Source organism: Lissotriton vulgaris, chromosome 1_1 (assembly GCF_964263255.1).
Source record: "Lissotriton vulgaris chromosome 1_1, aLisVul1.2, whole genome shotgun sequence".
NCBI lineage: Eukaryota > Metazoa > Chordata > Amphibia > Caudata > Salamandridae > Lissotriton > Lissotriton vulgaris.
The window spans coordinates 802867133-802891837 of record NC_141685.1 but is presented as its reverse complement, the minus strand read 5'-3'; the positions used below and the strand labels follow the sequence as shown (position 1 = coordinate 802891837).

The 24705-nt window shown below is 42.3% G+C and overlaps 1 protein-coding gene across 2 annotated transcripts in view; it reads right to left on the bottom strand.

The window, feature by feature from the left end:
- Positions 1–24705, bottom strand: part of TNR (tenascin R) — a 761475-nt gene that overhangs the window by 5254 nt on the left and 731516 nt on the right. Inside the window, exons 18-21 of one of the 2 annotated variants that reach the window (XM_086956605.1) lie at positions 19263–19401; positions 12387–12538; positions 5440–5536; positions 1829–1990 (exon numbers count right to left, since the gene is read on the bottom strand). In XM_086956605.1, the coding sequence (XP_086812731.1) occupies positions 1829–1990; positions 5440–5536; positions 12387–12538; positions 19263–19401 (550 nt within the window). The remainder of the gene's footprint in view (positions 1–1828; positions 1991–5439; positions 5537–12386; positions 12539–19262; positions 19402–24705) is intronic. The other variant, XM_086956613.1, reaches the window with a different exon arrangement.

Below are 24705 nucleotides of genomic sequence, written 5' to 3'. Positions count from 1 at the left end.
TAGATCAGATCTCTAGATAGTACTTTCCAGTGTGTAAGGCAGTCATGCAATTCATTATCTACCATATATTTACACATTCGTACTTCGTCAGCAACTGCCCATTCTGTCAAGTCTTACTAATTCTTCACCTCTGGGGAACTCACTGATAGTCATTGTAGCTTTTCAGTGCTTGACTAGCAGCAATGAAAATTACATACATTATTTCTTAATCAAGTTTCCCTAGGGACCAGGTATAATACTCAACAGACATATGTTCTCAATCCATGGTGACATTAAAATGTTTCTGTATCTATAGATCTCTGCTCCCCGACATATAGCCATGTGAAAAAGTGCTGCATTGTATCTCAACATTTCGGCACCTTGTATCCCTATCAGAGGTTAGCTATATAACATTGCTGACGTTACTTAATACTATGTTATCTCATGCTTGCTTTTCTTTTCAGCTTCTTTGTCCCCTCCAATTCCTCCTGCTCCCTAATAGCAATTCTAGACCTTCCCACCTGCCCCTCCATTCACTCCTGTAACCATCTCTATTTCCTGCTCTCTTCTTCTCCCCATTCACTGAGTCTAATCAGCATTTCCTGCTTCCTGTGCTTTCTCCTCAAGCTTCTTCCTGTTTCCACTTCTTATCTCTTGAGCATTTCCTGCATTCCATGCCTTCCCCATCTTACCTGCCTTGCCTCTGCAGTTCTTGATCTAATTGCACTCCCTGTATTTGTCAAGTCTCTCCTTAGCCTCTTCTGGTCTTCTTTTTCCCCTGGTCTCGTTGCTTCTTCCTGCAGGTCCATGTTCTTCAGTAGTGCCCTTCTATCTTAGCTTGTCCATATGTTTCCTGTCCTTCTAACAAACACTCTCATTTTCTGAAAGCCTCTCCTTTACACTGGCAACTTACAGTCTACAATTGTATGTCTGCCTTCTGATACACTCCACACTGCCTCTAGAACAGAAAAATTTGGGCACCCACACCCCTCGATCCCCTGAGGTTGGTCTTTGGCTGCATGTTTATAGGATACCACGAGCCTACTCTATGGTTTTAAGACCGAGTACAGTCCGTCAGGGTGGTGAAGAACATTACGGCTGGTAACTTTGGCGGAGAATCTTCCACCAAATTTAGAGCTAACTGCTGGCCCAAAGATGATGTCTGTACCTTCACATAACACGGATCATGGCAATTCCTGTCAAGGTATAAAACGTTTGGTGGATGGTCGCCATTGGTTTCAATGCAAGTTCACCAAACTTTATAAAAGTGTCTATTTTTCAAAAACAAACTCCTAAAGTGGGAGTTTGTTATTGAAAAACAAATGACTACTGGCCCTCACACTTGGAGAGATTTTTCCCTGGATGACGGGGTCATTTGCTTTTTTGCTGTCCTTTGCCTCCCATTTTACCTTCAAAAAAAGAGCATCACATGCCCACCCTGAACAGGGTGGGCAGTGTAATGAAATTCCTCCGATAGCCCCTACTCACTCTAGCCATTAGAGGAATCTTTCTGTTGACAGAGCCTATGGGGTATTCGTCAACTAAAAGCTGGCAGTTCTCCTGGCCCTAAATAGGGCAGGAAAGCATAGGTTTGGCAGATAGCATACTCAGTCATGTTTGCGATGGAGTACCCTTTCCATCAAACTCTAAATCAGGCAACAAGTCTCCAGCCTTTCACTTTCAGTTCAGAAACTAATGCATTCTGCATGTTGTAGTCAATTTTCCTTTTGGACACAGCATCACCCTGGACGAGTTGGACGGTGTGCTAGTCACACAGAGCCATGCAATCACCCCCCTCAAAGTTAACCCAAAATCTTAACTGTGCTCTTTATTACTGGCTATTACCTACCAGAAGTGCCATTAAAGTCCCCCAAGCGCAGCTTATACATGCTACTGGCATCTCCGATGGAGAATTTGTCATAGTAGGCATACACTGCCTCCTGTCCATCACGCATGTCTATGCGGAGCTCGTACCGGCCCTGGGACGTGATCTTGTGCAAGTTTTCCAGCCCTGCATGGGAGAAAAATGGGCATACAAAATGTCAAAGACTGGGAATAGTAAGCGGAGCTCATTTATATACATTGGCATATGGGAATGGTACAAAAGGAGCTAAACGTATTATAATTTCATAAATGTCAAATGTACAGTATATCTGAAAAGATATGGTTCAGAGTATAATTGTTAAGACTATCCCCTGACATACGACTTACGTATCAAGTCCTAAATATAATTGACAAAAATATTACCCCAATGGAGTTAATAATAAAACATCTACACCCTACACAACGATTTTTGTAAACGATATTTAGGACACAATATTTATGACGATGGTTTTCTGACATGCATTCAAATCGAAATATCTATATGTTTAAACAGATGTGGGGCAATTGAATTTATTTTTAGAGAAAAGCCATTTCAGTAAGTATTATATCTATATAATCCTGTTGCCAAATTCAATTTGACCACTTCCGAACAGCTTCACCAGCGAAGGATACACATGTTTATGAGCAAGAGGAGGCTCATAGACATTACGTAAGTAATGCATGTGTTTTCAGTAGACTGTCTTTTTGGTGGTTGAATACTGCTTGACCCAAAACTAACTTATTTATAAATCTGTTGGAAAGTTTCTCAAACTCTGAATGCACTTTAGATAACGATAAGAATTGTAAATTTACTGTAGAATCACAAATGCAATGAAAGTTTCATGTCTACCTATTTCATATCTGAAATAACATTTTTAGAAGGCTCTTCAGACAAATAATGCATGTGATTGACAATCACAAATACATGTGTGGCCTTCTCAGAGTTGACAAGTTAACTGAATCTTCATAGCTATATTATTTAATTTATAAAAACTGAGTACATTAAGGAAAAAAAGGGCTGATTAAAATGTCCTACTGAAACATGCCACACAAATCCCGTGTTGGAAAGGTGCATGAAATCAAGTCAACATTTTGAGGGTGAGTATTTTCTTTGCTGAGAAACTGGATAGAATGTCCTTATAGGGGGGGCACTAGATTCACCAAAGCAAGCAAGCAAGCAGGTGAGGTGGCAGGATGCACAAAGAATTTTTGAAACTTACAGTGATGTAAAGAAGAAAATACACCTGTTTAGAATGGTTTTGAATATTGGGAATGATCTGATCTTCATCTAGCCTTAACAAAGTCCTAACAATAGATAAAGCGCAACTCATATGACGAATTACATAGCCTAATAGTACATATTGTCTCAATTTAGTAAACATCAATTCAGCCAACTTCCAGAAGCCTTGTGTGAACAAGTAAGTGCACCCTGCTATTTTGTAATATGTGAAACCCCTGTTAGCAACTATAACTTTATGTAAATTGTCCTGTAAGAGGTCATCAGTCTCTCACATCAACTAGGAGGAATTCTGGCCCATTTGACTTCACGTTGAATTCTGGCCTACTTGACTTTGACTTGGCCATCTCTAAACCCTGATTGGATTCCTTTTCAGCGATCCAGTCATAGTTATATTTGGGTATTTTGGAGCATTGTCCGGTTGCATGATTCTCTTTCGGCTGGTCCGTATCTGTTGGAGGCGTGGTCTTGCATTTTCATCTAGAAAGTGCTGGAATAGAGAGGGATTCATGGTAAACTTGATTGTGAGGTGTCCAAGTCCTAGTCCTGCAGCTGCTGAGCAAGCCCAGTTCATCACCTCTCTGCCACCATGCTTGACTGTTGGCATGAGGGTTTAGTGGTGATATGCAGTGTTGAATTTTCACCATACATGTCATTGCACATTACAGCTATACAGTTCCACGTTGATCTCATTGGCACAGAGGGCATTGTTCCAGGAGTCTTAAGGATCACCCAGGGGCTAAATTACAAACCTAAGCCAATCAGAAATGTTATTTTTGGAGACATGGGGATTTCTTTTGGCTACACTTCCATGTAAGAAATTCTTGTTATGCATTTTCCCAATAGTAGAATCATAAACTCTAATGTTTACTGTATTGACAAAGGCCTGTGGATATCTGGATGTAGATTTTGTGCTCTCTACAGTCTCTAGGGTAATCACATGGTCTAATCTTTGGATGAATGTGCAGAAACCAATCCAATATGCACATGTCAGATGCATAACTCTCTTGAAGAGTGTGGAGCTGTCTCCAGGTAGAACTTGAAATTGTGTCGTCTCCCACAGTAAAATAATGTTGCTTATAAAAGGAGTTACTTGAATGGTAATGTCCATTCCAATCATGTAATCCTAGATCTAGAGGTCGGCAGGAAACAGTCACACTCTCTTCTGGCACAACCACATATAGTCCTTTGATTTTGTAGCCATGCTTTCCAACATTTCAGATTTTTTCAGAGAAATCCGCTCATTTGTGAAGGAATAATCATAAAGACAAGTGTTTCACACCAGTTTGGTAGGCAGAAGTTTGGGGTTGCCCCATATCACTTTTTCTGAAACATCAGAATTCTACTAAGGCAGTTCAATGGCAGTAGAAATCCATTGATTACTGGCATATCATAGGTTGACATTTTTATGGACCAACTCAGACTTTCCTTCTTGTGAAGTCTACAATAAGAGTGTTCCTAGTTAGGTAAAATGAGCACCTATCTTTTAAATCAGGTGAAGTGGGTAAAATTGAAAGCTTCATTAATTGATACACAGTTTGGGAAAATAACTTGTACTGTTTGAGAAATATAAAAACATGGTAAATTAAATAAAAATATACATTTCATAAAGTAATTGGTTTGAAATATGAGTAGATATCCCCAAACTCAGCTTGAAGATGCAGCACTGGTTTATGCAGCAAAATAATTGTTTTAAGTCTTTATGGAGTCCTGTTATTTTGCATACATTGAAACAGATGAACGAAGATATAAATTGAGCAGAGGGTTTTCTGAAATTCACAACCCGGTCACCATAGAAAGAGTCACTCATGTACTCATGTACTGATGTACTATATGAAATAGAGAAAATTTCATTAACAATACATTGAATATAGAGACATTTCAAGAAATATTCATATTCGTAATAGCTTTTCAAGATACATCAATCTGCTATTCATCTTCTGAAAATAGATATGATACATGAAAATGAAAATAAATTGACTTATCTTAAAGCTTCAGTTAATTACAATGATTATTCTGTAGCATAAAGTTACAGTAGTGGCCAACAGAATATGAAGGAAAGGCTAGCTTGAATATACCTAAACATTAGCGGGTCACTCTATACATCAATACATCATATGACAATAATATTGTATCTGGTACATTGATCTAATCCCTATTTTGTAAGGTAAGTATATAACTACTATTTTTAATTTCACTTATATGGGAGGATTTAAGAATAGTATGTAGAACCATTGTCTGTGATAGGAGGTTTTATCTGACTATGTAAATAAAATGTCTTGAGAAAGAAAAAGGTTTTATTTAATTGCCAAAAATACCTTAGCTTTGCATTGTGCATTCTGTGAATAGTGGTGGCTTACCTAGCCAAAACTCATCTTCGAGATTACCAAATCCAATGTTGTAATCTGCCCACTTTCGAAAGAAATCCGTCAGACCATTCTGCCTCCTCTGGAAGACCTGAAAAGTATTCAGTGGGCACGAGAAATGTTTGAGATGTCTGCTTGCAGCCAGGAGGAAGGTAACTACAGCCAGCGCTGAGAGGCCCTGCGCAACATGCACTAACAAGAAAATTGATCTTCGCATGTACACGTGCAATTACATCATTGTCTCTGTTCTGCCAGTGAACAACTATTATCATGCACCCCTGTGTGGAAATGCAAGAATATAACTTTTTTCTTTCTACTGTCTCTATACTGGCATAAACTCTAGTATTTCTATCAGAAGGCACATTTGTTGAAGTAAAATAGTAAAACTGTCATACATCAAACTGCTAAATATTTTATTACTTAATGAAAATTACACTTCTTGCATGAAAAAACTAAGCTTTTTTAATGAAATGAAATTGTAAACTTTGATTGCAAATGGTTGTATCCTAAAATGGTTTGTTATAGTATGTTGCAATTTAAAAAAAATCTTATTTAAGATATATATATATATATATATATATATATATATATATATATATATATATATATATATATACGTATATATATATATATACATATATGGCGAAGTTGTTCAGCATATATATATATATATATATATATATTCACTGAAAAAAACATAGGTTTAACACCAGTTATAGTTAGCTGGAAATGTAACTGACATAAAACCATTGAAATTCCCACGTTATAGTTAGTTGGACTCACTATAACTTGCACGTGTAATGCACTGATGACACCATCCAGTGAATGTGTGTCTTTCAGATAAATAAATATGTTTTATATATGTATGTTAAGGTCGATGGAAGAATATTTGTTTAAATTATTGTCTTAATGGATGTTTTTTTTTAAAAAAATGATTGGATATCTGCCTTATTAAGTGTATCTTAGTGAATACATATATTAGCGAGTGAAAGTAGGTCAGTCTCTCTGTCATCAGTGATGTCATGAGTGATGTCACTGACCATGTCATGAGTGATGTAATATGTGATGTCATCAGCAGTGCATTACACGTGCAAGTTATAGTGAGTCCAACAAACTATAACGTGGGAATTTCAATGGTTTTATGTCAGTAAAATTTCCAGCTAACTATAACTGGTGTTAAACCTATGGTTTTTTCAGTGAATTTGATAGGTTTTTTAAATGCTAATTCCTAACTAAAACTGGTGTGAAGCCTATGGTTTTTTCAGTGAATTTCATAGGTTTTTTAAATGCTAATTCCTTTCTATATCGAGTTTCTAATCTTTTTTTTTTTTTACAATTTGCTGTTTTTTTGTAAGTATTCATTTTTTTTTCATATAATTTTTTTCTTTTGCGCTCTGGGTGCGCGCACCGGGAAGCTTTCAGCTAAGCTCTCCGGTAAGCTTTACGGTGAGCTCACCTGAAAGCGCACCCAGAGCGCTACTGTCGTTCGTGAAAAAAAATATGAATGAAAAGTTAATAATAATGCAAAACATTTCGTACCATACAAATAAAATAAGTTTATTTTTATAAGGAAAATGATTATGCATTTCCGTAAAACTTTGATGACGCCACTTCGGCGCGCAACGTAAGTGCCCTCGGAAGCGCCTACGTTCGCGCCGTGTAAACGCACGCAGAAGCGCCTACGATCGCGCCACGTTTGCGCCCCGGAAGCGCCTACGATCGCGCCACGTAAACGCACCCGAAAGTGCTCCGGAGCGCGCAGCGTAAACGCGTCGGGTTATGTGAGCCTAAAATAACACTTTTCATTGGTTGCTATCATTTTTTTTACAAAGAATGAAATCCCCACCCATTTCCTTCACTATAGCTTTGTACTTGGAGAGAGCAAGAGCTGTTCTGTGTACTATCTTCATCTCCTACTTTCCTGATCTACAGCAAATGCTGCAAGAGAGTCATCCAGCAGTGATTCCGAGGCATTTTTAGAGGAGGACCCTCCTAGGCAGAAGAAAAAAATCCATTTCATCTGGAAATTTTATAACATCCCTGAAGGACAAAAAAAAGTCAACTCTCCAAAAGTAACCTGCAAAATATGTGGTAGTACTTTATCCAGAGCCAATCCTCTGAAAAAATATAGTTTTGGAAATGCCAATTTAATCAGGCATGTCAAAAGAAGACACCCAAACAACTTTGCGAGGGAGAGTGTCAGAGAGCTGGCACGGAAATTACCCACAGATGGCGGCAGCACCTCCACTGATGGAGCAACACCTTCGGGACCATCCCGTCGAAGAATGGTCCCTAACATACAGCCAGAGTTTGCAGGCATCAAATTTCTGTGCACGGACTGTGACGAACTGCTCTGCTATGGGGAGCAGAGTGTTGAACTCATTGCCCTAAAGAAACAGCAACACCGCTGCCCTGACAGTCCCTAAATTTTCACATTTTTTTGCTCCTGTTGAGCCGTTTTGGAATCCCTGTTTTTTGTTTTTCCCTTGACAAAAATCCAAAAAAATTATAAAATTGTTTTAAAAAGTCCAAAAAAAAATATAAAACAACAAAATCAAAAAAAAAGTTCTTTTCAGAACTACCTCTAATTTATAAAAAAATGCAAATTTTTTAGTGAAAAAAAATCTGTCATTTTTTATCTCCATGGTACGCTCCCCAGTAAGCTCTCTGGTACGCGTACCGGGTGCGCCCCCCGCGGAAATCGATTTTTTTTTTTTTTTTTTTTTTACTCGCGGGACCCTTTTATGGCCCCCACATCAAAACTAGGGGGTCAGAGGGGGTCTACTCTTCCCCCTTATGGTCATTTGCCCCTTTTTTTTTCAAACCCCTTGTGTCTCGATTTTACCGAGACACAAGATGGCGGCCGCTCCAGACTGTTTAGAATGTTTACAGACACCCAAGAGCCAATCAGCTTTCTGTGCGCAAGTCGCGTGTCGCGCCTGGAGCGCTCTCCGGTGCGCGCACCGGAGAGCGCCTATAGATATATATATTTTTTTGAACCTAAATTACTCAAAATCCACTGGAGCACATATCTTGAGACATAGCAAAGGCACATCGGGCTACCAGTCCCTACAATTTTGCCAAGTTTGCTGTATATCCATTCAGCCGTTCGAGCTAAAAGTGAAATCGACCGCCCTATGGAAATTAACATGGGGAAAACGCGTTTTGGGACACCCCTTTTATCTCGGCCCCCGCTTGACGTATCCCCCCCAAACTTTCAAGGAAGAACCGGAGCTTGACGAGGCCATTTTCAGGAAATTTTCAGGCAGATTCGTCAACCGGTGCCAAAGTTATTCCAAATAGAATTTTGAGATTTAACATTGAAAAAAATCCTAACTATAACTACCTACTGGCGACCGCCAGTAGGTAGTATATATAAATATATATATATATATATATATATATATATATATATATATATACTGAACAACTTCGCCATACAAAAACCCAATAGTCCCAACTGGCAGGAATCCAGAATCAGACGAGCACAGACCCAGTTAGAAGTGTACAGTGAGTTTATTAGTTGCTCAGCATGTCCGCCATTACGCATTTCAGCCTTCCTGAGGCCTTGATCACATGGCGCCTTGGGAGGAGTGTAGAAACTTTTAAAGTGCTCAGTGCAAATAAGAAGTGGCGTGATTGGTTGATAATACCGGTATATGGACATAGAAAAAGTCTTGCTTCTAAAACATGAATGTCTTAAATAACCCAAATGCCTGCACTTTAAAATGATCGTCTAATACCATAAATAAACATTGTATCATGTCTATAAAAAGTATTAAAAACATAAACAGTACTGTACAATGATTCTTTAAAATTTCCATAAAAAATCAAGTCTTAAGAGCCATGGATTGCAAAATGTGCAAGTGTATGCAGTTGGAATAGACCCCATGTGGGTTTCAAACGTATTGATGGGCTAAATTATAAATACACTTGCCCACAAGATGCTACTCGAAGCTAGGTATACAATGATAATGTTCCATCAATTACAGTCCTTAATGAATGCAGCACCCAAGGGAACTAGCCTAAAAACTATTAAAAAAAACTGTAATAAAAAGTTTCTTATCAAAATAAAGCACATCCATGTAACACGAGTACTGTTTTAAGCAGAATTCATGCGAACATGAATATATTTGATATCTGCTATAACTTAAAAAGTGCTAGGTAACAAATATGTGCCCAAGGGGGCCATATATGATTTGTCCATATATAAGAAAGTGCTCTGTGCAATAAAGTGCTAAAAGTGCATATAATCACGCAATGAAAAATATTCATGTTTAAAATTATAATTTCATGGTTACAGAAGGCTAAGCCAAGAAAATGTCTTAATGCAGATGCATAATAATAAAAAACCTTATGGATCTATTTTCAAGCAAGTATAAAAGTCTTCACTAGCGTTTAAACCTAGCGGGGTGTTTGTGTCCAATTCTAAGATATATTTGGTTTCCAGTGCTTGCAGCAAAGCTTCCCGGTTGCCTCCTTGCCTGAGGGGCAACACGGTATCAATTACAAAATACTTAAGAAGCTCGATTTTATTGTCATGATGGTCCTTGAAATGGTGCGCCACTGGATAGGATGCATCACTACCACTAATGGCTCTAATGTGCTGGAGTATCCTCTTGTGGACCTGCAATTTGGTATTTATATATTTGTGTGTGTGTATATATGTTTTAGTTTTTCTGCACAGTGCCTTTAATGTAAAATAGAGAAGATATTTTTGCCTTACTGTAACATCGGAGTGTGCATCCCTCTTGTATTTGCCCCCGGGGGCGAAATTGGCCAGGAGATGGTGGAGCCATGCGACCCTCCTCCCCTAAATTAAAAAAAGTGAACAGGCCCGGCATAGGCGGTTTCGGCACCCAGGGCCAAAATCGGCCTGAGAGGGAGGCGGCGAGGCCCCTCTTCCCATTCCAAAAAGGCCTTGCCTGGCTGAATGGGGTCCCTGGGGCAGAAATCATCCCAAGGAAGCAGGAGCCCCGTCCCCTGATAAATCAAAAAAAATGTTTTTAAAAAAGCCCTGGCAAGTCACGGAGGCCCAGTTTCCTTGCACCACTACTCGACAAACGCTCCTCCTGGTACACTTCCAGTAGGGGGATGAAGCCCCCTTGGCTTCTGAGGGTCCTTAGCGACCAACTACCCCTTCTGTTACCTCCAGTATGTCCCAAACAGTGGGATTGCTGAGAGGTCATCAGAGGCCCCTCACCCTTTCTCCACCACTCTGCAAATGCACCTCCTCGCACACTATTGGTTGGAGGATGAAGTACCCTTGGACGCTGAGGGTCTTGGGGCCAACAAGCCCTCTCGTTACCGCCAGTACATCCCAAACAATGGGATTGCTGACCAACTTTTCTCGACTACTCTGCAAATGCACCTCTGTTGCGCTACTGGTTCAGGGATGAAGTCCCCTGGCCTGTTGGGGTCCCCGGGCCGAAATCAGCCCTGTGAAGGGGGGGTCCTCCCCTAATAAAATGGAATAACTTTTTTTAAAAGCCCTGGCAAGTCCCGGAGGCCCTGCTCCCTTGAACCGCCACTTTACAAACGTGCCTCCTGGTGCACTACTAGTAGGGGGATGAATTCCCTTTGACTCCTGAGCGTCCTTACGGGCCAACATGCCCTTCTGTTACCTCCAAAAAGTCCCACACAGCAGGATTGCTGACAGGTCTTTGGTGGCCACGCACCCTTTCTCCACCACTCTGCAAACGTGCCTCCTTTGTGCACTGCTGTTGGGAGGATGAAGTCCCCTTGGATGCTGAGGGTCCTAGCGGCCCAAGAACCCCTCCTGGCACCTCCAATAAGTCACACACAACGCTATTGCTGAGAGCTGATTGGAGACCCAGCCTACTTTCTCCACCATTCGGCAAACGTGACTGCTAGTTAAAAACCATAGAAATTCACACAAAAAATCAAATGTTACAGGGACATTATACTATATAGTTAGGAAATAGAATTTTAAAAACCTTAGAAATTCACTGAAAAAAATCAAAGGTTACTGGGACGTTATACTTAGGAAATAGAATTTAAAAAACCTTGGAAATTCAATGAAAACAACGAAGGTTACAGGGACGTTACAGTTAGGCTCAGATTTCACTCGTACAAAACCATGTCATGAGTGATGTAATATGTGAGGTCATAAGCAGTGCATTGCGGGGGTGTAATTTATAGTTAGCTCAGATAACTATTACTCTTGAATTTCACTGGTTTTGTACGAGTAAAATCTGAGTCTAACTATAGCGCCTCAGAGGTCAAGAGCACACTAACCATTAACTCAACCTGGGCAGAGTCAGACTGGCCTATGGGGCATTCTGGCAAAGCCTGAAGGGCTGGTCTGACAGGTCAGTGAGTGGGCTGGTTTTCTGGCTTAAGGGCACTATTCATGGATGTCACTGTGTGGGCTCTTGGAAAGAGGCCAGGGGCACACTAATCATTAACTTAACCTGGGTAGAGTTGGACTGCACTCTAGGGCAATCTGGCAGTGCCGAAGGGCTGCTTTGACAGGTCAGTGAATAGGACTGTTTTGGACTGTTTGTGGGCCTGCTTTATGGTCTGGTAGGACGATTTGACTGTTGATTTATCTGATGACAAATGCATGCAATATCCCATATCTTGCAAATTACCCATGCAGCTTGTCTTTACTATTTTCTATCTCAGAGTAACCCTGAACCTGTGGATCTCTGGGCAGGCATAGCTCCTCTCGCTGATGTACTGTTTGGATCTCAGTGATGTTAGCCGATGCTGCACACAGTGTCCCTAGCCTGACAGCAATGTGATTGTGTGGGTTGACTCAAGTTGCTGTCCTTGACTGCTGCAGAGACTCTTGGGAGTGCCGAGCAACAGCCACAGAGGTGGGATGAAGGTTCCAGCTCTCACCCATCCTCGGGCTTTGGCCCTGTATTCCCTTCGGTGGTGCAACTGTGGAACCTGCGTGTGTAATAGATACTCACAATCCATCCGCCACCGTCCGTCGTCATGTCGCAGTACACCTGCACCCTCTGGCTTATGTCACCATTGATAGTGATGCTGTACACTCCACTCATAGTGTCGCCGTTCATCAGGTGCTGAGCACAGTCTTGGGGCAGTGCAAAGACCCGACCTCCTACACAATGAGAATAAATAATAGACATCAAGGCACAGAGCATCAGGTGGACAACAGTGCTGAGCGAGGCGAGATGACTGATCCACACATGCTAATGTGTAGACAACTGTGCAAAGTATGGTTGTGTTATAGAGGAAACTTAGGTATGAAATAAAGAATGTGTTATATAGGAAACTTAGGTATGAAATAAAGTATGACTATGGCGAGTGCTGATGTATCTTTGAGGGAAACAATAACATAGAATATTCTATATGTAACTGTAATTAATGTTTTTTATCTTCCAGGGTTTTATAATTATAAATAAAAGAAAGGGCAACTGATTAAAGTGAGGATTTTTTATGATGGGTGGCTATAATTCATATAGGAAAATGCATAGGTGACAACTGTTAGACAGGCTAATATTTTAGAGAGCTATAATATGTAACAGTGGACACAAAATGTCCATATTTAGGCTGTATTGTCAGAGAGGGCTCTCATACATGCAGAATAATGTATTCGTCACTGCACTGAATGTGTATTTGTGGCCAAGAAGGAATTTTACATATAGAAACATAATCCTGACAGTGGAGAATAAGGTTACGTTATCGTGGATGGTTTTGATAAATATTTATCCAAAAAGTATGTCAGCCAATTGTGGGGGAGGTAGATTATCACACAAAGTTCTAATGCACATAAACATTTCAAAGTTAGGTTGAATTGTAATAGATGGTTTTGAATTATGTAGAATAGTGGACTGCAAATTCCTTTCATACATGCCGGAAATAAAAATATGCATCTGATCATTGTTATTTCATATAGATAGAGTTGGTACACGATTAATGTATATGAAAAAATTTACATATCTTGGATGTATATCTCATAAAATAGGTAACAGGACACAGGCTCCTGTGTACCATCCAATTCTCCAATTCATATATATTGATGTACAGGTATCTTTGTAAGGCAAGTTTCTAATGCCCCCACAAAACTCTGAAACATGGAGAAAAGGGCTGCAGGTTTGGAAACATAGTAAATCTTTTTAATACAGCTATTTACAGCAATGCTGTACTACTTTGATGGCCCAAAGCATATAAATGAAGCATTGGCAACGCCAATAGGTCTGGTATTGCCTGCCAACCTTTGACTTTGTCGATACTAATTTTGTTTTTCTCATGGTTTTTGTAAAATATTATTGTTAGGGGAGCTGATAGACCCTAGCCAATATTTAAAAAATATTGGATAACAGCAAAAATATTTTTTATGTCTCATAAAGCACACATTGCTAAAGTAGTCCTGGTACTGTTTGAACTTCTTTGTGTATGGATATGTATCTTGTAAAAGAGAAGAATGCCATCAATCAGAGTGAAGTTAGCCAATGGCTGACCCTCTATCCCATGCTGTATCATGTAGTGGGATGATTTAAAATGTAAATGACACTTCGATAGACCAATGAAAGACGAGTGTTAGCTTTAAGCTCCTGTGAGTAAGTCTTTTTATATTTATCATTCTAGTTAACTCTGTAGTTCTTGGCTAACCCCAGACCTAAAAACTATGCAGAAAGTGCACAGTGTGAGGTCATGCTACCATCAATGGCTTGGGTACCCATAAGAAACAAAATCAGTCACAGGGCAGTTTACAGATTGTACTGGTACCAACATCAGTTGCTCCAATATTTACAATTGATGATATTGGAAAGAGTGTTTAGAGAGGATGAAGTACCATTAAGTGGTCTAGTGGTGAATGTAGGGGATGGCTTTCTATATAGTGCACCAAAATGAGGTACAGTGTATAGAAAGTCCAGGCAACCCTTACTGGTTTACAGGGGTTAAAATAGTAATCCTAAACGCTCTCTTTTGTGGCAGTGTGGGTGAGCACTTTAGGCTTATCAGAGGATAGTATTAAGCATTTATTGCACACAGTCAGTAAGTGAGACACAGACTCAATAAAGGAATTCGACACAAATTTATAAAAATAATACAGATTTTATATGAATTTAGACCCCAAGATCATCCTAATCAAGTATGTACTTTTTGAGATAGTGATTTTTCAAACTTGGAAAATGCATTGTGTTGTATCTTTAAAGCAGTAACGTTATCCTATGGGGGTGGGGGGAGTAATATCTACTGCATTCAGTCACTTGGCAACAACTAATAGGACTGTTCTTCTGGAATTAAGGTAAGTATGGGCAAGGGCCAAGGCAGTACCAACAGGTCACCTTGGTCAGCTCTGGGGCATCTGGGTGCAGATGTGCTTTTTTGTGTCGATGCCCTTTTAAAGTCAATAGGAGATGGTCCTGTTGAAAAGAGGCTTCAAGCAGGGACTAATGGCCAGTCCGATTGAACCCACAGGGGTTCTCAGGTCGAGGGTCTTGGGCACTCAGGGACACCATCGGTCCACTTGAATTCAGGCTGGGGGGCTCGTGTGCAGTGGGGCTTTGCCCGGTAGTGTCTCAGTGTTGAAGACTCGCGTGGATCTCCGTCCCTGCAGAAAGAGTCTGCAAGCGGCAGCTGGAGGACCAGTCTGGCTAAACCCAAGGGTGCGTTCCGCTCTTGAGAGTCTCAGGAGCACGTTGGCACCATCGCCTCCCTCGGACTTGTGATGTGGAGCACAGGTGCAGGGGTGCTTTGAAGAGTAGGGTCACGGTCGGTCAGAGGCTTACTATGGGTCTTGGGGAACTGTGGAAAGGGGAAACCGGGCATCAGGGTCACTCTTGGTGCTGGCCTGGTGAATCCTGACATTCCTTGATGGAAGGTTTTGCTTTGTGCTGTTGGAGTGCTGTTGGACTGCAACTTCTCTGGTATCCAGGGTTTTGGGACTGGGCGGCTCCTGGGGGTCCTTGTTTCACCAAGCTTGCCAAGGAGATTGATCTGACCTCCTGCAGCATGAAGACCTTTCTCCTCTAGTGCTGCTCCTTCGGTGAGCCAGGTGGCTAACAACACGGTGGACCGGCAGATGCTGTGCAGTGCCTGCAGATACAGGGGAGCAGCTTCTCTACTCTAAGGGAGGTCTTTTCCAGTTGTTGAGGTGCTGGGCAGTACTACTAGAGTTTTGGGGACAGTGTCCAGTGTTTAGAGAAGTTGCTTCCAGCAATGGTCGAAGTGCAAGCAGCCTGACAAGGTTTTGCACCAATCTTTGGTATAGGTCTTCAGTTCTCAAACTTTGTGATCCTTCTTTTTTCTTCCTTGGTTCTCAGTACTCGAATCTGATTTCCTGATGTCAGTGGGCCACCTACATACTCACTTTAGGTGCGTTTAGGGGAGTGAAGGGTAGTATCCAATAGGCTACTTACCCCTGGGGTCACTACACCCCCTAGATAACCACTTCCTGGGGGGCGTGGGCATCACTCTATCCCAGAAGTCCTAATTCCACCACACACAAGATGGTGGAATTCTCTCTTTCGTGTTCACTTCAGTCTGACCACCTTAGGGGTGTGACTTGCCGGGAGGTGCAACACACCCCCTTGCATAGTTAATTGCCAGCTTGTCCTGGTGCCAAGTGGGCCTCAGGGCAGAGGGTGGCATCTCCCAGGTCTGGGGTAATCCAGGCTTGCATATGAAAGGTGGTGGGATCAACTAAGGACTTACAGGGGTGCTAAAGTCCTTAGCCAGTTGTGAAACAATCAGACATCACTTTGTTTTAAGGAGGGAGCACTGGCACAGAGTTCTGGTTAGCAAGCCTCAGTGCTCTGCCAGAGTCAAAAATAAGCATCTAGCAGCTACAAAGGGGCAAAAAGTGGGGGGACAACTGCAACAAAAAACACTTTTCCAATTTTGAATATGCACACATATACATATATAAACATACATATACATATATTGCTTTGTATGAAAAAAGCTGATGTTATCGTTCTCTTAAAGAAATGTTTTCTGCTCTAATTCACTCTAAGAACTAGATGGTCTGATCTAGTTGCATGTGGGTTATCAAATGGCTCAGGCAAGCTTGTACACTAATAATCCTATTGCAAAGAGCATATTTAGGGTTTCTTTTGTTCTTTTATGTTCAGTCTGCCTGGCTTTCTCACGATTTTAATTTTACTGCTCTCAATAGTCATTCTTCTAAAATCCAAGCATGAATACCACTCTACCACTACTTCATTTATACAGCCATATAATACCAAAGGATATACACACACTCCCCAGGACAAGTGAAATGTGTTATTGCTCCTAGATTAAATTACTTTTTCTCACACCTTCCCCTTGAAGTGGGAACACCTTTGATGCTTTTGCGGGCAAAGTGGTGCTGGCTTTTTGGTGGTGTCCAGGGCAGCCACCTGTTATAACTATGGAGTGCTTCGCTCATCTTGGCTTTTTAATCAACAGCAGTGATGGGTGGAATGCATGAATTAATCTCAGCCACTAGTATTCATGCTAGACCACATTTCAGTTGTTCGACCTGTCAACCTCAGGGTTGTCTTACCCCACATTTTTTTTGTTAACTCTCCTGTTTTCTGAACCCATTTTTGTTCGTTTTTAGGAATCTCTGCATTTTACCACTGCTAACCAGTGCTAAAGTGTGTGTGCTCTCTCCTTTAAACATGATAGAATTGGCTTACATCCAATGTGCATATTTAATTTACTTACATGTCCCTAGTAAAGTTGTACTACAGATACCCAGGGCCTGTAAATGAAATGCTACTAGTGGGCCTGCAACACTGACTGTACCACACACTTAAGTAGCATTCTTAAACATGTCTTAAGCCTGCCATTGCAGACTTTGTGCACAGTTTTCAACTGCCATTATGACATAGCAAAATAAATCTTTTACCAGGGCTAAACCTTCCTTTTTAATACACATAAGTCACTCCTAAGGTAGACTACAAACCAGCCATATGGCAGGGCATGTTGTATTTAAAACGCTGGACAAGTACTTTTAAGTTTTACTCGCCCTGGTAGTTAAAAACGTTCACATTTCTTTTTTTTTTACTATGGCAATGATTTTTTTCCCATAGGATAACATTGGGCTACATTATTACATTTAATAAGTGATCATTTTTGATTGGGAGCCGGTAGGAAAGTCATGTTTGGTATCTTAGGAAATGTAATTTAAAACTCTCTTTAATGGAAAAGTCAGATTTTAAGTCACAATTCAGAAATTGCCACATTAAGAAAGTTGACATTTTCTTGTCCTAGCCATTTGGTGCCTGTTCCTGGATCACGTGACTAGTTGTAGTTGGCAGTAGGCCTTAGTGTATTCCTCTGGGACAGCCACACAATAGAGGGTCTGGGTGTTGGTAGGATGGGCCATCTCTGGAAGGATGAGGGGGTGGAGCTGCCACTTACCACACTTACATTTTAATAGGGCTGTTCAGCACACACACAAAGGACAGTCTGAAAGTCCTGAAACTAGTTTGGGGCGGTTCCCTTTCAAATATCATTTTGTGGCTGCAGTGCTGAACTAGCCTCAGTGCAAGGTGATAGCTTTCATAGCATGGTGATGCTGGTTCAAAGCAGGAGTATTCCAAAAACATGGGCACAATGACATTTGAAGGCTCTATACCTGGCTTTCTTCAGCCTTCCTGAAGTAAGTTGCAATAAGGGAAATAGGATAGGCCCTGTTTAGAAACCTCTTCACATTTAACACCAGTATCTGGCAACATATTCCATCTCCCCTACCATCCATCAAATAGCAGTGTTTCAGAAAGACTAATCAGCAAATCAGTGTTAAAAAGATCCTCATTGGTTTTCTAAGGGTAGCCCTGTCACCTGTCTCCCTCACTTCAATATGAGTTCCTTCCTTTAGCTCCAGGAATGCAGGCACTACACTTCTACTGTCTGGGGTAGCTGTATCCCATCCTAAATCTTGTGCCATGTCAAATCAGTGGCTATTGAAAAATGGATCCCACTGGTCCCAGCAATCACTCACCACAACACAGAATATTGCTACACTCCATGCTACATATACACACATGCTGCACACACACATAGGATGTCAGTGCAAAGGTCTTGATGTTACATCTAAATGGAACTTTACATGAGTGGGGCATTTAGGCTGCACTCCTGAAACAGAAAAAGGCCAGCTCAGTATAATCATTCCACAAAACATCAGAAAGCTGCCACCACCACGTTATGTCAGCAGCCCATGAAATGGATGGTAGTCTCTTGCCAGTAAAGCAGTCATAACTGGTGTGCTGCTCCCGGTCTCAGAACAGACCTTGGAATCCCCATGGACAGGTCCAGGCCATATTCCACGTGCTGGATTAACATGTCAGCTGGACCAATTAAAGTCAGGGTATCAGATTCACTTGCAGGCAGGTCACTCAGGGCAGGGGTACATGCCCACTTACCCTGCAAGGGGACATTCCCATTCTAACAGTGTCTCTAGAGCCCTAATGACAACAGACTTTTATATGTCTAGGAGTATCCCTCCACTGAAAATGGATACCCCGAGACAAGATTTCTGTGGTTGCACGTGTCCAGGAGAGTCCATCCATCGAGCCTTGGTACCTCCAAACATTATTTATGTTAATGTGCATGTTTAGGAGGGAACCCCCATTAAGCATTGATACCCCAGACATATCTTCCCTGAACTGAAGGCACATCTAGGAGGATTGCTCCCCCAATCCTCGGTACCCACAAACTAGAAATGTATGAAGGCGTATGTCTAAGAAAATTCCAACTCCGAGACAGGGTGGTACCCCAGAGAAGACTTCTGTGAAGGCACTTGTGTAGGAGGCTCTCGCCTTCGAGCCTTTGTAACTTCTCTGAAAGCATGTATTTATAAGGACCTCAAACCCTGGAGTTCTCACTTGTGGTGAACACAGTGGAGATGATGCCACTCTTCGTTGCCCCGTCCACTGCCAGCAGCCTCACGGTGTATTCACTGCTCTCCGAGAGGCCCTCAAGGCGGATCCAGGTGTCCTCAGCATCTACTATCAATTCCTGTGTCTGGCCAAGTGTGGGGATCAATGGAGATTCGGAAGGAGAGAGTAATGAGGGGCAGAAGGAATTGAGTCAGGATTCAATGGAGGAAAACAAACGAATGAGAACAAAGCGAACGAGGAACGGTAAGAAAATGTAAAGGTGTGAAGGTTGAATCGTGTAACAGACGGATGTGAGGTATGGATAATAGAACGAGGGAAACGGAAGTGTAAGGAGACAAGAAGTAAGTATGGAAAACAAAGGAACGAAGGGGGCACAGAGGAAAAAAGTAAGCAAAGACGCAGGGGGTAATGAATTAAGGAACAGGAATATTGGGTGAGGGGGGTAAAGAAAGAAAGAAGGACACGTACAAGGAGAGAGACAGACAGGGAAGGGAAAGAAGAACAGGAAAAATATGAAGTGAGAGAGGGAGAAAAAGTAGGGAGTGAATGCAAAAAGGGAGGAAAAGGGAGAAGATGAGAAAAGGGGAGGAGAAGGAGAAGGAATGGAAACGGAGGGGAGGCATGGAAGAATAATGGAAGGACAAATCACGGTGAGGGAGTGAGGAATGGAAGAACGGAAGTGGTAGGATGAATAGAACATAAAAATGAATGAAGAAAAAAAGGAAGGAAGAAAAAAGAAATAAAAGACAGTTGGTAAGAGAATGCAAATTACAAAGAACAAAGGTGCATTCAGAACGTGCCACCTCTAGCCCGTATGTTATCTGCAGATGAGAGCAGACTCCTGCTCTGATGCCTTTATCGGCGTGACTCCCAGACACTTCTTTTCATGACAGTTCCTCTAAAAAACAGCCTTTCATACTGACGGCCCTTCTGAGCCTGCACGGTGTGCTCAGACCTGGGGCTTATCCCAGACTCAGATCCCGGAAGGTCACCAGAGACAGCTACAGCGAGAGGACGGGGAGGGGGTCTGGGCACAGGTGAGGAATAAAGATGCAAGAGCCGCGCGGCACTCGGAAAACAAACACTGGCCATGGGGGGCCCACGCGGGCAGGCCGAGGCTCATTACCATCTCACAGTCGAACAAGAGGGCGCCTCGGATGAGTGCGTAATTATCACTGCAGTGCAATCTGCAGATACCGTGCCCTCTGCAATCTTCAGATTACAGCGCTAATCTTCTGAGTGCAGCACGGAGGGTAGGCGCCTCCCTGCTTCTCCAGGCCTCTTCACCTGTAACCTCTCCCTCTCAGCTCCCCGCAGCCGTAGCCTGTGATATCTTGTCTTCCTTTCCTCTCTCCCTCTCATCGCGCCACCACTCTAGGCCCTCTGCCTCTCCAGTCTCCGCCTTCCCTACCCCTCTTCCATCTCACTGTAGCTCCCCCCTTTGTCTCTCACCTCCCCGCTCCCCTGCACTACCACTTTCATCTCCCTCCATCTTGTCTGCCTGCCACTCTGCCTACCTCTGTGGCTCTAATTACAAGCTGCTCTGCATTTTCAGAAGCCTGTGTGGAGTGGACCCCTCTTTGCACAGGGGTCGGAATTCCGAGCTGAGTGGTATTTACAGCATCTTGGGGCATATTACCAAGCAATAGCGATAATTATCGCTATGCATGGTTAGCGGGTAAAATTATATCGCCGAGCACCGAGGATTTTTACCGCTGAGATACTTTGATATTATCAAGGTTTATCTCAAAAGCGGTAAAAATCCTGCGAAATGCATGAATATCGCTGAAATATCAGCGATATTCATGCATTATCGTGACAATGCTCTTAGCCATGTTATCCACCTTCCATTGGATAACATGGCTAAGAACTGCGGGGCATATTATCAAGCCTGTGCGCTAAAATTAACGCCGCTTTATCGGCTGAAAACGGCCGATAAAGCGGCGATGTGAAGACATCTAACATGGGCTTCGATTGGAATTCCACAGAGCATATTATCAAGCCCATTATCGCCGCTTTATCGGCCGTTTTCGGCCGATAAAGCGGCGATAATTTTAGCGCACAGGCTTGATAATATGCCCCTGCTTTTGGCAGGCGTTAGCTTTTGGAGATATTCGCGCTTAGCGAGAATATTTACAAAAGTAGATAATAGGAGATAGCGATGTTAGCGACTGTTTCCAGTCGCTAAAATCTTGGCACGCCCACTTTGCATGTCATTAGCGATAATTATCGCTGACATGCAAAGTGGGCCCCAAGATGATCGCTATCTCCTTAAAGCTGTTGCTAACTGGTGTTAGCGACAGCTAGGTAATAGGGCGATAAAATTATCGCCGCTTTAGCAGGAAAAATTCCCGCTAAAGCGGCTGAAGGCCCTTGGTAATATGCCCCCTTGTAATTACCACGTCTGTAACATATCTCACTCTTAATTAAATTTTGCCCAGTAAACCCTGGAGTTTAACAGTGGAAAAGTGGTATAAGCTCTAAAAACCACATTATGCCCCAAAAACTCATATTGAGGCTATTTATCGTACCCAATAAAATGACGTAGGCCAGGGTATTGGTATTTATCAGGTGCGATGAATAGCACCTTCATTCCCACAAACTCAGAATCAGAGACTACGGTTCTGCTTATGAGTGTAGGTGCTATTTAGCGCACCTGATAAATAACAATACCACATGGTTGTTATTTATCGGGTGAGATAAATAGCACCTATTAAGAGTTTTTTGGGAATAATGTGGATTTCGGTGTTCAACGCACCAAAATCCGCATGCTACGGAAAATACTGTATGATTTTCCCCTGTTAAATTTCAAAAGCTGCCGAAATTGAAACATGCCTTGAGGTATTTAACCCATTCGATAATTATTGGATACATTAAATGCCTTTTAATGTATCATTCCAAACCGTGCGTAAACAGGGGTTTATGCGCAGGTCACAATACACTGACAACATCATTATCAGGTTCTCTTTCTCTAATGTGCCCCTTTTTGCCTCATCTCTCCATTTCACTTTAGCCATCCCCATTCATTTCACTAGCGCTGTACATGCCACACCTCTCTCCTTCCTCCCTCTCACCACAGTGCTCAGGTAGTCTGTGACCTCTTGCCTTCTCATCTCCACTCCCAACTCCTGTCTCCCGCAGATGGTAGCTTTGGGGGCGGGGGTTCCGTTGGTGTGAGGGGGTGTTACAACCCCACTAATAAATGTGCTGTCAAGTAAATAGTTGGTGTCTTTCGGATTCCACAAGGAATTTTTACATAAACGCTGAAAAGAATAGCACACACACTATCTCCCTATTTGCTTCGAAAGTCTTCAGAAATGCAGGTTATTTTTTGCTAAATATTCTGTTTTCTCTCACTTACTGCCCCTATTAATCCGCATTTGTCTCTCTTTCCACTGCCTCTTTATCCTCTCTTATGTGCCCTGCTTGTCCTATTATGTATTTTGACATGATATGCCTGCATGGTTGTTGGAAAATCTGAAATTGAGCCCCCTCCCCTCTAATCTTTTTGGCCAAGCTACGCCCATGGTCCCCTGCATCTCATTCCTTCTTGTCTCTCTCCATCTCATTTTACCACCACTCTAAAGCCCACTTCAGCATCTAACCTTCTTCCTTCTCACCTCCACTCCCCTTTACTGTAGCCTGTGATCGAATCCCTTCTTATCTCTGCCTCTCTCCGTCTCATGTCTCCAGCACACTACAGCTCCTGCACCTCTAATCTACTCCTCTTCACCTAATCTCCTCATCTCACTTCAACTAAATTCCCTTTTTCATTTCACAAGCACTCTACCTCCCTGCCTTCTCTCCAGCTCCTTCTCACCTTCACTCCCCATGTCTTTGGTCTGTTATCTCATCCCGCTCACCTCCATTTCCTAATTCACTTCAATTCTATTTTATTTACATCTCACACCCCTTGTAAATTCCTCTTAATTTCGAACCCCTTCTCTCTCACCTCTATTCCCAGGTTTACTACAACGCTTCACTTTTCATCACTCTTCAGTCATCTTCACCTCTAACCCCCTTCTCACCTGGACTCTCCATGTTACGTCACCAGCAATCTGCATGCATTTCCATAAACCTCTTACCCCTTTTACCCTAATCTCTTCTCCTTGTGTCCTGTTATCTTATCTTTTTCCATCTCTCTTCCACTTTCTTACTAGGATTCTAGAGAGGCATTTTAAGCCATGGGCAAAGTTGGGAATTGGCAATGGCTTCCACCTTCCAGTGGACCCCCTAGTAAGGTGATCAGGACAGTCAGAAGTGTCGGTGCTGTAAATTCATTTTTAATGTGACACCTTGGCAGGACCACTTCACAGTAGTTTAGTGTGCATGACTGGCCTGTCGAACCATAGCACTCTTGCTCTCATGAAGCTGGTGGCAATTAATTAAAACAAATGATCTTTTTGTCCCATATATCTCCCGATAAATTCGCATCAACTTTTCTTATCTCTCCTTCCCTACCTGTCTCTATGTACCTACTCCCCCTACCTCTAGCTCAACTCTTCCTGACCTATGTCGATCGCATCTCTCTCTACTCTTTCCTCGGACCTTCCCTCTCTCTCTTTGCAACTTTCTGTGCCTACATTTGCATAGCCATCTCTCTCTGTCATCACTTCATCAAATTACTCTCCACCTCTCCTCCTCTCCACATAACTGCTTTGTATGTGTCGTGCGTGCCTGTACCTCTCTTTCATGTACTTTACCTCTCTCACTGCTTCATATGGCTTACCGACTCAGTGGCATAGCAAGGTGGGGAGTGGGTGGGCGGACTGCCCTGGACGACACGAGTTTTGGGGGCGGTGGCCTGTCCCCCCTTCTTTTCGCCACGGGTGGCCAGTGGTCTCGCTATGACTCTGTACCAGCCTCTCTGACTACATAACAACTAAATTTACCACGCCATTCATTTGTTACATGCCCTCTCCACCTTCTCTCCCACTTTGTTTGCATGTTCCTTCTTTCTCAGCTCCCTCACTACCTTAGGGGCATATTTACAAGGGCTTTATCTCTGCTTTTTTGGCTTAAAAAGCCAAAAAAGCGGAGATAAAACTATCACCCTATTTACAAGAGGGTGCTAACATGCGTAATCACATGTTAGCACCCTTTTACCCAACGCCTCCCTTTGCATCTCTAATGAGATGCAAAGTGGGTGTCTCTGGGAGTACCCCGGATGGACTGCCTTGCAAATATCGCCGATGTTCACATTGCGATATATACAAGGCTGCCCCAGGATTTTAGCACACGTTAGTTTTTGGAGAAAACCTCTGTTTTATCCAAAAACATATGTCTGCTAAAATGCAGACTTACATATCCCTTACATTGGGGTGGATTACGCTGATACGGCTGTGTGGGTCGTAACAGCAAGGTTATTGCCGTTTTGCAGGGAACATCGCTGGAAAACCATTGATGTTCCCTGCAAAACGGTGATAAC